Here is a 14,571-nt window from a genome sequence, read left to right on the forward strand (position 1 = left end):
TGATCAAAGATATCTTTAATTTATGTTTCTGCCACATCCCTGCAAGCTATTCAATTCCTAGAAAGCTGTTCGTCACAAGGCAATGAGTATCTTCTCACCCTATAGGTCGACGCACACGTTGAGGTACCAAAGGGAAGAACGATAAAGCTTTAATATCATGACGCTAAACTTAGAAAAGCATCTGTAAACCTATTTGAGATGAAGAGGACCAGTGTTACCTGTTAACCTTAATGGAATTTGCAAAATCAAAATTTTATCTAGGCCAAGAGCGATGAATCTTAAGAGGCGACTTATGAATGTTTTAGCCGATTCTTCATGTTAGAGACAACTTAAGGAGGTAATGGAAAGGTTAAATGGTGAAAACGATTCATCCTGACTGAGAGCAGAACTTTAAAAGTTGTTCAACAGTCTGTTCATGTTCATAAATAATCATTTTAATTGTTTTAACATTGTCTCATGTAAATGGTATTTATCTATAATGTCATTTTAAAATGGATAAGATTTTATGTCAATGCAATGGCAATGACTTGAGTTATTTTATTGTTTCTCCCTGGAGTAATTAAGGATTTGCTATTATATGCTGTTATCAGAGTTTGTTTTGATGTAACGATTCAATTTACCCCGCTATGTCAGGAAAATATGCCTTTTGTTTTCCCAAGATGTCACCCAGGTTGTCATGAGATAACCTGTATTGTCTACTTGCTTATTATAACTGTTCACCCTGCTGGGAAAAGTGACTCAAATCTGACATTTTTGTGATTCATATCTGATCTTTTCATCTGAGAATGAAAAAGCACAAACCAGCTTTTTCCCCCCCAAATCGGACCCAAGTTACTTTCATATTGGACTAAATCAGATGCATAGCCAATAGTCATATTTTATTTCATCTGACTTTAACATCACAGAAGTAAGACAGACATCATAGTGATGGGACACATTAGTTCAGATGTAAAACAATGGATGGAATATTGTGAATTTTTTGGCTGTGTTTGCACAACTTTTAAACTGATACACACACACACACAAATGTGTAGCATTTATATTTAACACCGTAAACACAGCATTCTGCGTGTAATGTCACATCTTCTTCTGTGGACACGGGTCACTTCAGGGCTGAGTTCAGATTACACTGAACTGTGATGGAGATCATGTATAGTTTTTTTTTTTTTTTTTTAAATCCGATTTCTGGAAGAAAAAAAAAAAAAAAAAACTGATGTTAGCATCAAGACGTACAATATTTGTCACCATATTTAGCCTGTATTCAGACCCTGCTAGAAACTGTTCTTCAACCTCAGACAAATTTATCAACTTTTCTGGTGTTATTTGAGACTTTTAGGAGTTTCTGACAGGACTCCTTTGCATTTTATTCTTAGACTGAAAATATGCTTGTTTTTGCACCTTGCATTTGCAACCAGCATCTTAATGAGTGTAATTGCTGATATTCTTTATTCACTTGTATGGATTCTATTCAGAGGCACATTAGAGAACTCGGACTAGACAGATCTGCTTAATTTGTAGGGTGTAAACAAAAGAAACATGGCAACATTAGAGGAGGTTAGCATTTGGCTAACTTTGAGATCACAACAGCAAAAATCATAGCAGCGGTATTGTTGGTGGGATGTAAGGACCTTTATTCAAATTAAATGAAATGAATGAAAAATACTTTATTTATCCCAGAGGGAAATGACCAAATACCCGAAATAATTAAACCAAAATACACTGTCTTGTCTCTGAAACTGGCATTTTTACAAATGTCAACCTTGTAATCTCACATCTGTGCAAACTGGCTGCTACACTGCCCCTACTGGTTGTTTGCAAATTGCAACTGACAAACGAGTCGTGTTCATTTCTGGAGATGTGCACAAACTACACTACAGTAGATGAGACAGGCATGATAGGAAAGCTTAAACGTAATAAAGCTAGTTTTTATTCCGAGCTTTACTCTTCTTACACTCACAGCTGGGCCCAGTTCTTTCACGGCGGTCCATCCCAGTTCCAGTCAGAGCAGGAGATGTTTACCCCTCCTGCTAAGACTTTAAGAATAGCACTTGCATGAAGCCACCATAGACTGTTCTGCATTTATTTCTGATGAAATTGTGACACAACTCAGTCTACAGCCGTGAAAGCGTGTTTTGTTTGATCTGTGGCAGCTGCTGTGAGGTCAGGTCTCAAAGCATCGCCTCATGATGGTGTAGAAATTTATGACTGCGAGTGCGTTGACAAAATATTCTCCTGGTAACTTTTCTGTGTCTTTGTGCTTTCCCTGCAGGCAACCCTGGTACTATGGCTGGGGCTTCAACCTGCCAAGAGGTCAGGCTCTTTTAGACAAGTGGAACCAGATCCCAGACAACACGGACATCCTGGTCACACACTGCCCCCCACTGGGTGAGATACACATCACAGAACGCCTCCAAAAACACAAACTCAAACTGTTGTCAATAAAATATGTTGAAATTTTCTTTTTAGTTGGTTTCATCTAGTTACACATAGATTTAACTCATTAATCGCCCAGTAATCTGTCAAACCAACTGGTGTAGGTCTGTAATGGATAAAGTTTTCTTTAGGCTTTTGCAACTTGTCATATGATTAAAGCAACAGTCTAAATACATAAAAACAATAACGAGAATAATGTGTTTAAAAGCTGTAGTATTTAGGAGAACTACAGCTGGGCATTTAGCATAAAAGGAGATATGTCCCCCCTTTTTTCCACACGGGGTTTTCTGGAATCTTAATGAAAAGATTTGACAAAATAACATATTTATTTAGTCCTCTATCTAAATAGATTATCTAGGGAGCACGTCATCCAACACGGCTCCTGTCTTCTCTGGGTTTTGGCCTCTTTTGCTATCAGTAGTAAGAACTGCATGAAACAACTTATAGTTAAGAGTTTGGGACCTTGACTAACATTTTTTGTCTTTAAATTCTTACATTTCCTTCATCTTCAGTCAAATCATGGACAGTTAGCATGTTACATATCCTTTTTTTGTACAGTAGTCACTATCTAGTCATCAGTCTTGTGTTGAACTGCCCTGACGTTTTTGACACAAATATAACAGCTCGTTGGAAGGCCAGGATGATGTAATTTGTTCACAAATCAGCTCTTTAAACTCGAAACTTCCCTTCTGCACTTTAAGTTTTTTTGTGGCTAATGTCACGAACAGTTGCTCATATGGCCAATATTTCATTGTACCGATGCTTTCCTGATGTTGCATTCATGATAAATTGGAAAATGGAATTCCAAACTTCTAACAGGTAAAAACTAATCACGCTCCAGTTAAATGTTCCCAGACAATCTTACATCTAACGAAGAACTGGTGAAGCATTGTTACCTCATTTATATCTTCCGTTTGGTGAACTGTATAAATGATGCAATTTGATGTTCATAGCAGCTTCCTACTCTAAGTTGTCACAAATGCAACATAATTTGAAGTGAGAGAGAGATAGACGGAGGAGGCTGGATAACAAGGAATGAAATATTTACTCTATTTTGATTTCTTTATGTTTATTTTTCTTGAGTTTTTACGCTAGTTGTGACTTTAAATACATGAATGTTCTTTAGCACAAAAAAAGTGATTATTTTTATTTATTTCATGTTATGTTACATTTAATTTGCAATCTGGGCTCTTATAGGATACAACATATTATGATCATGTCTGACTTAACTAGCTATATTTTTAAGCATCCTATCCCAACAGCTATAAATCTGTTTCAACTATAAAAAGATGTGTCCACTGCTGGCTTTGGCAAGAATTTTATTGATCGAATGCCTCCACTCTGTTGGTCGTATTGGTTATGTCAAGCCCATGATAGAACATGATATGCAGATGATTGATCCAATCATCTGCAAAGTCATATCTAGAAACTGTTGTTGTTTCCAAACACTGTATAAAGCATCTTTAGGGTACAAGGTACAGAGCAGATCCAATAGCAGATCAGTAGTTTGTATTTCAACAATGAGGCATGCACATGATGATTTTATGCAAATTAAGCTTGAAATTCATTCAAAGTGAATGAAAAAAGTCGTTGTCAGAGATGGGATGGTGTGGAGTTCCTTTCAGGTGAATGCATTCTGTAAAATGCAAAATGCAAGTTGAAAATGTATGCACAACCAAAGATTAAACGTCCCCCGCTGCAGTTAGACGGATAGTTCAATGAATTATACATTTACACTGACAAGAGTTCAACATACGGCCATGTTGGCTTTTTACTTGTAATTATTAGGAAATGGTTTTATCATATCTATGCTGATACCAAACTGCAGATTCCAAAACCTAATTTAACTCAGGTCAGTTCTTTTAAAAGCCTCAAAGGTCAAATGTACTTCAACGCTCCAGCAGAACCTTCCCATGACAGCCCTGCCATTTGGGATCAGCTGTGATTGGTTGCTAGCAAACCTTCCACTAAGTCCCATAACTACCTGGTGATGAATTGTTAATGGTGAAAGGTAAAATGTATACCCTGCTTGCTTACATATGTCAAGAATAAACTCTCCAGTGGATAAATTACAATAGACATTCAAATTTCTGCAATATCTCAAAATCTTATGTAATACTATCCTACTTACTTTCAGAGCAGAACTGAATGAAATGTGGCTGTATTCTTCTACCTGAAGTAAACTGAGGTATACTAGGCTGGTAATAAAGACTGATACTCTAAAAGAAACATGTTATAGAGCAAAATATTGCTGCAACATGCAGTCACCCTCCTTTTTCTATTAGTTTTGTCCCCACATTTGTTACGACTGGATACATCTGCTTATTGCTTTGAAAGTAGTGACCAAAGACTGTTGGATTTTTCATGAATAAATACTTTACTTTATTAGTTTTGATTAGCTGGGATGGACTGGCGACCTGTCCAGGGTGTACCTGCCTCTCGCCCAACGATTACTGGGATTGGCTCCAGCTTCCCATTACCCTGAATTGGACTCAGCGGTTAAGAATTTGATAAAGAAATTCTGCTCTGCACTGACCCTTTTCTAGATGTACTAGAGAGCAACGGGCCTTGCTCAAGCAGTGACGTGGTTCATCTTTGCTGGCATGTTGGTTACTGGCAGGGTCGGATTAAAAGTGCACAGGTCCCTGGGCCTGGAGTATTCCAGGGGCCTCCTTTCCCACCTCAACATTGTGAAAATTGTGAATGCCACACTGTGAAACAACATTTCTAACATCACTCAGCCAGTGGTACCTATAGCACTGGACACTGTGGTGTAACTATCTGGCTTTTATGTACATTTTGTTTTATGTCCAAACTGCTGGTGTTTTCCCAATGTTGGTTCCACATGTGCCCCAAGTGGGCGTTGGCCCCTGGACCTGTGCCCATAATGCTCATGGATAATCCAGCCTTGGTTACTGGAACCACTCTATAAGCTGTCTCACTCCCCCCAATCGGAAAATGATCTTTTTTATGTGAAGGTGGTCGAGTGTTTCCTGTGCTAAAGGAACTCTAATATTTCCTGTCTCTTTTGTTTTAAAGAATCTGACCTGCTCTTATCATGGCTGCTACATGGCTAAACGCTTTCAAATTATTTCTCTGCTAGAAACCTTTCTAAGGAAAAAGTAGTATTCATCCAAATCCCCAGAGTTTGTTCCCACTGATCCAAACCAGTTAGGTGTGAAACACCATCTTACTTGCTTATTCTGCCGTAACTCTTCCATTCCAGTTAATTGTGGGTTTGAGGTTTAATTTAGTCACCAATACCTGCATGTATATAATATATCCCCCTATGCTACTTGTACCCTCAGTAGTCCTCCAAAAGTGAAAATCCCTGGTCACTCACTAGCTACTTTATTAAGTTTTTAATTTATAACTAATTATTAAGTCCACCTTGCTGGTGGCAGAGGTTTAATAAAATGTTAGAAACTGTAGACATCTGTAGATCCTCATCCCATGATGAGAATCTCTCATTCCACCACATCACAGAAATGCTCTGTTGGATTGAGATCTGGTGACTGTGGAGACCAGTGGAGTGCAAACAGCTGAAGATGATTTGAGCTTCGTGGCACGGTGACATGTTCACAGTCATTTTAATCCCATTTCTTCTTCATTTGGATACTCGGCTTGAACTTCATCTTTAACACGTCTACATGCCTAAATGCAGAATTGTTGCCATGTGACCAGATGATGAGCCGTTTGTGTTGACAAGCGGCTGCACATGTGTACCTGTGTAAATCCTCATATTCATTCAGACTATAAAACTCTAAATACAAATGAGCTTAATAAAGGGGGTGAGGTCACTTCTGTTGTATGTGGACAAAGAAGAGGTGAGAGTGATGGGTGATGTCTAACACAGTTCAGTCTGGTTCCTCTCAACCAGGAAGCCCTTTTGCAGCACTGCAGATTATTATCCACCTCAGTAATCACCTTCTAATTGATACACACTTACCACACGTCCCCGGTACACGAGAACATTGGAAAAATTGGGAAAGCAAATGCTAACTCACAAGCTGACTGACATCTTGTATGCAAATTCTCACGCAAAGCACACACACATACACACGCTTTTCTCTCACTCGAACACACACTTTCACACCCCATCTCCCGCTGCAGCTGTGGTGTTCAGACAAGTGTGCGTGATTGATTTCTGTGTCTGCGTCTCGGCTTTGAACACAACCATTTATTTTCCATTCAGCTTAGCCAAGTGTCTCCAGCTATCTGCTCATAAGCCACCGGCATATGGGGCAACTACAGCAGGCTACTAATGCATGACGCACACACTAACTCAGAGGCGAGAGCGGGGATTGACGTGGGAGAAAGATGGGAAAAGGAAATGGAGGACAGAAGTCGACATTTAACTTTCTAAATGATTTCCAAACTGAAGAAATGAATGAAAGACGAGAAGGTGAAGGAATATAAGAGGAGCAATACATTATTTCACAGCGCAGACAGTGACTGCTTTTTATGAGGCTCGATAAAGTCGCATATCCACGGTGAGAGAGGAAAAATATGGCCTCTTTATCTGGCTGTGAGGAAGAAGTTAACAGCCCAAGGAAAGAAGCTGAAAGTGAGACAAAAAGAGGAAAAACAGGCTCAGTTCCCAACGCAGCAGCTGTTTGAAACAGGAAGCACATTAAAATACCCCAAGACGCAAAAAAAAAAAAAAAAAACCTTTTAAAATTCTCACTTTGTTTCCACGGTTTCCAAAGCCACATGAAGACAGTGTTACAATTTGAGGTTGGGGCTTTTTTTTTTTATTTATTTTTTCAAACTGATGTTCAATGTGGGAAAAAAATCAGACTATATTACTTTACCAAAATAACTAAATAAAAAAAAGACTGTAATAAAAGAGCACCACCCCAAATTTAGACAGTTGAGTTGTGAGAAATATCCAGCATAAAATTTGCTTGAGTGATGACCAGATGTCCAAAGACAGGTGAATGCAGCACATAATGTACCAGCCATGTTTCCACAGACAGGAATATTAACACTTAAAACAGTATAAGAGAATGAGAATAAATTTATTCTTTTTTTTTTATTGCATAGTGTTATAAACTGTGTGATATGGAATATTACCCAATGATAAGTAGCCCTTAAATGTCCACTGAGACAGTAGAATAAGATAACGGGAAGCGTTTTGGGGCAGCTAACATCAAGAAGCTACAGCTTAGAGCTTGGAGTGATCGTGACCCACAGCTGCAATTGGAAACAGCAGCATGTTTAATTCCAGGTGATCACACCATACCAGTGCCATCAGACCCTCATCGAGGAATTCATGAACTATTTTTACATCATGAAATGAAAAATACTTTATTAATCCCCAAAGGGATTTGTAGTCACGACTACAAAGCTGATAATAATACAGGATTCATGCAACTTTATCCAGTCAGTCACCAACATGAGTAGAAACATCCATCCAGCTTGTTTAAATGTTATGAATGCAGTAATTTGGCTTTGAGAAGCAGCAGCAGCATTTGCTCCAGGTTTATGATGATATGTTAACCAGTTTTTTCTTGTTTGCATTGATCTTACTGAAAATGATGATTTATTTGGTGTTTTATCTTTCTGTTGTACATTACTATGATGGAAAGCCCTTTATGAATATAGATGATTATTATTATCATTATTATTATTATTAGTAGTAGTAGTAGTAGTAGTAGTATCATTAATAATAATAATAATAATAATAATAATAATAATAATAATAATAATAATAATAATAATAATAATAAAAATAATAATAATGATAATATATCATTATTATTGTTGTTGCTATTGTAGTCATCATTATTAACTTTTTCCCAAATTGTGTTTTTTTTTAAAGGTTATAAGAGGCTTCTACTCATGTTGATGACTTATTGAATATAATTTATGATTTTATTGTGATTTTGCTATTTGTGTTGTCTCTTATTTTTATTTTTTTTAACACCATCTGTAATGCTTTGTGTGAAGCACTTTGAATTTTCTTATTTTACATAAAAGGTGCTATGAATAAAGTTGCCTTACTTAATGCACTAACACTGGCACTTAGGAAATGAAGAATTATCAAATTGTAAAGTAAAATTATACATATATTTGAACTTTGTGAGGCATCAGATCTTAATATGCATGAATGGCAGATGACTTCAGTTGTTCTTACTTTCCGTGTGTGCTGGAACTCACTGGGTTTTTGTACACATCAGAGACAACTAACAACCTGATGCCCTGTATGAGGGCAGGTTGTATCTGGCAAGTCAGATACAACCTGATGCCCTGTATGAGGGCAGGTTGTATCTGGCAAGTCAGATACAACCTGATGCCCTGTATGAGGGCAGGTTGTATCTGGCAAGTCAGATATTAACATTTGTTAATTTTACTAAGTTCTAATCTGTTTTTACATAAAAACCTCTTTCTTTTATTTGCAACTCCTCCTTTAGTGGTCTGCTCAGTCTTCTCTGCACTTAATTTCCTCATTTGCTTTGCCTTTGTTGTCTTTTGTGGCTTTTCCTTTTGTATTCACTTCATTATTGTTGTCTGGGCAGAGTGACAGAAGGCAGGAACAATAGCGGCATGAGCTCTTCACTCATTTTAGTACTCCAACTTGATGCTTTTATTGACTCAGCATCAGCAGCATCCCTCCTCCCAGTGCAGCCACTAAATTATAAACACTCCATGCTTCATCCTTGTCACACATACTGTGAAGTCTGCATCTGTGCATGGCTTTGATTGATCTTCATTTTATATGGCGGCTTTCTGAGTCGTTTGTTGTTTGTGCTGCGTTGTGCAGTTTACCATCACACAAGGAGCCAGAGAGAGAGAGAGCTTTGTTTGAAAATGTGATATATAGCCTTTTAAGATTCAGACACGAAAAGTCACATTTAGCCATGAAAACACTAAAAATCTACCCAACACCATCAAAGATCCATTTAAATGAAATGCTGAAACAAGGCAAACATGATCGTTATTGTAGCAAACTAATAATTACACCAAATTATTTTTGCTTCCAGTCATTATTTATATGAATTATTTCTAATTTGCATTCAAACATTTTTTTTTTACTTTAAACTCTTATGCATGTCAAAAGTATGAAAATATGGAAAACATACATTTTAAAATAAAGATTTGTAACACAACAAGCTATTTATTGCATAACTGATGCAAATTTACCAGTTTGGATGCAGTCCACTTGCTGTTTCACATTTGGAAAACTGCAGCCTGATGACTGTTTTTTATTATTATAGTAAAACTTTAAAGAATTCAAGGCCGAGTAGCAACAACGAAGGAGTAATATCAGAACACATTTGACCTTTCTGTCCCCTTTTAGGCCACAGATCTGATGCTATATTTGCAGGTTTTGTGTGAACACATATTTGCACCTCTGTGTGGGCAGGTTTTCTGGACTGGGTGCCTAAGAAGATGCAGCGTGTTGGATGCATGGAGCTACTGAATACGGTTCAGAGAAGAGTCCAGCCCAAACTACACGTGTTTGGACACATACATGAAGGTATTTGCATCTATTTTTGCAACATTTGTTTAAGGTGTCAGGCTGTCTGACAATCCGCCTGATGCAGTAACAAGCAAAGGTTTTGACACCTCTGGTGAAGACGTCTGTAATGGCCTCTAACTTGCTCAATAATTTCAGCATAATTACTTTTTTTTTCTTTGAATGATTTGTTTCCAAAGAAAAAAAAAGGATATGTTAGGAACGTGTCTCTTATATTTGGGTAAAAAAGTAGTGATTTTCAACTGAGTCGGTGGTGCCACACAAGAAAACTGGGACTACTGGGGCTTTAATGTTAAACAAACGTGCAGGGCGGAGAGACGAAACTAAAGTTGGGCCAAAAAAATCTTCCAGTTATTATCAGGAATCTTTGCTGTTTCTTTCTAGAGACATTATTCAGTCTATGAAGGACAAAACCTCACCTTGTATGTTCTGATGAAAGCCCACATTGGATTTTGATTTGGTTACCAGTTGGATTTTCACATAAAACTGAAGCCTTTTCTTCATCCATTCAGACCTTTTCCCAACTCAGATAAAAACCTCTGTTTTCATTTTATCCATTCACAAGATTTATTTCAGAATAAAACAGCATTTACACTGCAGGTCAAACAAAAAAAGTTAAATACCTGTCAACTGAAAGTGGCAACTTCTCTAAGTTTCCCTCCAGTGTGGTTCCAGTAAAAATCCAGGTTGAACTGTTATCTGTAGCTCAACTCCTCGATTTATGCAGCCTTACTGATTCTAATTCATTTTGAGGATTGAATGACTCCAGTTCTGACTCCACCGACACAAAAAGGCTTCAGAAACCCAACGCAAACTTTGCAAACTTTTGATGAGTCAAATTAGCATAAATACTAAAAAGTTTATAGTCTACAGCAGGCTGTTCATACTTTGATGATCCAGTGTGATCATTCTGATTTACTCCACATTCACATCATAATTCTTAGACTTCACTGTCAGGATTTCTGGGTTTTGTTCTTGTTTTTGCTGTTTACTTTTCAGTCTTTATGTGTTCTGTCTTGTTTCCCATTTTGTTCGGTAGTTTTTCCGGTTGCGAGTTACTTCCTGTTCCCTGCTTCTTGCTGTTAATCATCACACCGGCTTCCAGTTCATTGTATGTGTTCATTGTCACTTGGTTCAGTCTGCATCATAGTCTTTGTGTGTGTGTTTTTATTTCCAGTCTTTGTGTTCCACTTTTTCAGCGTTTGGTCCCCAGCTTAGTACCCAGTATTCTTACATCTGCAGTGTTTTCTGTTTAATTAAACAACCTTTAGTCATCCATCCACATGTGTCCATATGATTCTTCATTTGAGTCCCTTGACCTCATCTCCTGCTTCCATTATTCATGAAATAAACACTGATACAATGATGCAGATGTGTGAATGTCCAGGCACCTGGTACTGGCCTCCTAAAAAACATTAAACACCTGTTATTACAACATTTTAGTATCATTTAAAAAAACTGTTAGATAATTATGAATGAAAATTGCAATCTAACTTATAAATAAATGAAAAAATCTTGTTTCTGATTTGTAAATGGGGGGGACCTTACTCATCTTGGTCCATACAATACCCTCGTTTTCTGAGATGCTTCAGCTTGGGTGATAAAAATGAGCACAACTTCTATTTTCCGACTGACTTTATCCTAAATAGAGACTCTGCAACAAGTCACAAACAAGAAGAGACGAGACTGATCGATAGTTTTTTCTTTTCTTATCTCCTTCTCTTCTTCTCCTTCCTGCTGTAAAGACGATAGCTGGAAGCGTATTCCCTGTCCTGCTGTGTTGTGCTATCATTGTTCCAGTGAAATGTATTAAACAAGGCTGATGTTTAACAGACGTGGAGGATACAGTGTGATGCCATTCTTTCATATTATCATGGAGACTGGCCCATCTCTGGCAGCAAGATCACTGAGTCTCATCCCACAGAGCACTGATGATTAACCTGCTTTTACATGCAGCATTAAAACTGATGAGTTGGTACATTCTTATCAGCATTTCATCCAGGCCAATAAGGGCAGGGTTTTTTTTTCTTCTTTTTTTAACAGGATTGCCTTTTTTTTTTTTTTTTTTTTTTTTTTAGGGTTATCAGGTCAGAGTTTGGCCCCTGGAGCAGCAGTCCCCCATCAGAGAGAACCAGATTAGAAACTAGATCAGATTTTATATATGGAGGAATAGACTCCTCCATATATAGCAGCTCTCTTCATTAATGAGAGGACTCCAAGAGAGATTCAGAGAGGATGGAAATGATCAGTTTTGTATTTATGTATTCAGAAATGTGAAAGGACCAGCAGAGACAGGCAGAGATCTGCTTCAAGGGATGGTGGAAGCGACACCTGGCCCTAAAAACGGCTAAACTGTAGTATTTTGAGGTGGCAGCTGACATGTGTTTGACTACATCTGCTGTTTGATAGCCTGCTATGTGTTTACAGGAACTGGCTGAATTTCTTTTAGTGCTGTTGGTATCGTGCACGTAGATGTAGAATTCACCCTAACAACACTCTCATAAAAAAAACAAAACTGTAGTGTTTCTTTGTTGCACTTCTGCAAAACCATTTCTGTTTTGGTTAATTTCAGTTTCATATATTTCAGATATTTATATGGATTTATAGTGATCATTAATGTCAACACTGAAGCCAGAAGACTCCTGGTTCAAACCTCAGCTAACGATGTTGAGTTTTCATTTCTCCTTGTGCCTGCGTGGCTTTGTCTGGACAATTTACCTCCACAGTCCCAAAAACATGCATGTTAGGTTAACTGGAGTTTCAGGTGCCCCTGAAAATTTTATCAAAACAAATTTCTATTTAGTTTTTTTTAATAGAATCTAGCTGTTTGTCTTTCCTGAAGATGAGATTAAAGTTATTCCTCATTTTGTTCCCGTCCATCAACACTTTCCCTTTCTGCCACCAAGCCACATCATGCGGGTCCAGTTCGCTGGTACCTTTTTAGTTAAACAGAACAACAGGTAAAATCACATTTAATATTTCCTTTGTGCAAAATAATGATCTTCAAAAATACATCTAAATATAATTAAATCTTTTCTGGTTGGTATCAACAAATAAGAGAAATGATTTAATACATTTTATGTTACAAGCAGTGCAGCCATTTTTTTTAAAAAATTTTTAATTATATTCTTTCAAAAACTATTTGATCAAAAAATGATCATAGTGGCTTAATGCCTCATTTCCATTAATTGCCTTCGCGTGAGAGATAAAATTAAGTCCTAAAAGCAATTGGATTGCATCAAACAAACCAAATAACTAAATTACATTGCATTAGTTTTTGCCTGAAGCAGAAGTTTAAAGTTTAAAGCTCTCAGTCGATATGAGACCTTCAAAATAATGCAGTCAAATCATTCTTGCATGTGGTGCTTTGCAGAAGCTCCACAGCTCTACATTTATGTAGCTTCATGCAAGTTTCTGTTAAAAGAAAAAAGAATAAAGAAAAAGGTAAAGCCTCAATGTATTTCATCACAGCCAAACTCCCAATAAAGCTGCTCTCATTCGAATGTTTGTGTCTTATGTCAGCTGGCTTTAGGCATCAGATATCAGGATTGGAAAGCAGCTTATTATCGACGTTTCAACTCAAAATCAGCAATCAAGCAACTTAAAAACATCTGTGCAGTGAAAAGGCAACAACATGTATTATCACACGCTCCAGGGCATCCTGTGCATGCACACCTAACTTCAGCTCGATTTGACTGTGCATAAAACTGCATTCAGTGTTTGCAAGATCACCATATTTCTTTTCACCTGCTTGGTTCAAATTCCTCAGGCTACGGCATGATGACAGATGGCACCACAACGTTCGTCAACGCCTCTGCCTGCACTGTCAACTTCCTGCCCATGAACCCACCCATCGTCTTTGACCTTCCCAACCCGAGAACCACATGACTAGAGGAGGCAGGACGCCAAACCCCTACCACCAGTCAGAAGAAAGGAGCCAAGAGATGAACTTGGAGTTAAAGAGCGGGACTCTGTAAATATTACACTGGTTTGTATTTTACAAATGGGTCACTCCTTTGAACAGTCTGCAGAGCTGACCTGGTTATGAATGGACACTCCATCAGCCTTTCCATGTTAATTCAAGTGTCGTCATTTCTTTATCCAAATGCTTAACAAGCAAAGACTTCTGTAGACCTTTATCTGCAGACAAATGGACACATTTCTGTCCTTGCTGCAATGACAATCTGAAGACAGAGAATACATAATAGAGACAACAGAAGACCATTTTTAATCCACTGAAATCAACAGTAGAACAGTCCAAACCTCGTCTACATGGGAGCCTTGGTTTTGGTTGTCAGAGAGATTTCACCCAGCTCGGACTACTTTTCAACTGTAACTCTCAATCTTTTTCCAAATATTCCCCCAATTCAGGATGTTTACATTGGAGACATCAGAGGAAGTGTGTGAGGGCAGCAGGAGGTCTCCGCCACTGGCTGAATACATTGAGATGTCAGATATGTCGACATTGCTCTCCCGGGGTGCATCGTAGCCTCAGGTTAGCCTCGTAACCAGCTAAAAGAAGGATACAGGGAATGTTGTCCCACCTTTATGTAGCACCATTGTTCTGTTTCTGCTGTTATCTCCTCTCCCTCCTTCATGTTGTGACTAGTTCTGTTTAGCTACAGCTGAAAGAAATGACTTTCTGGGACTTAAAG

At 37.9% G+C, this 14,571-nt stretch overlaps 1 protein-coding gene across 2 annotated transcripts in view; it reads left to right on the forward strand.

Moving 5' to 3' along the window:
* The window catches only part of mpped1 (metallophosphoesterase domain containing 1), a gene marked incomplete at both ends in the record, with an annotated part of 231,372 nt that extends 217,568 nt beyond the window's left edge, over window positions 1–13,804 (forward strand). For both annotated transcript variants that reach the window (XM_079263460.1, XM_079263459.1), the window contains 3 exons: window positions 2,270–2,385; window positions 9,803–9,916; window positions 13,686–13,804. In XM_079263460.1, the coding sequence (XP_079119586.1) occupies window positions 2,270–2,385; window positions 9,803–9,916; window positions 13,686–13,804 (349 nt within the window). The remainder of the gene's footprint in view (window positions 1–2,269; window positions 2,386–9,802; window positions 9,917–13,685) is intronic.
* Between the last annotated feature and the right edge of the window lie 767 nt (window positions 13,805–14,571).

This window comes from Telmatherina bonti (genome assembly GCF_933228915.1).
Source record: "Telmatherina bonti genome assembly, chromosome: 23".
NCBI lineage: Eukaryota > Metazoa > Chordata > Actinopteri > Atheriniformes > Telmatherinidae > Telmatherina > Telmatherina bonti.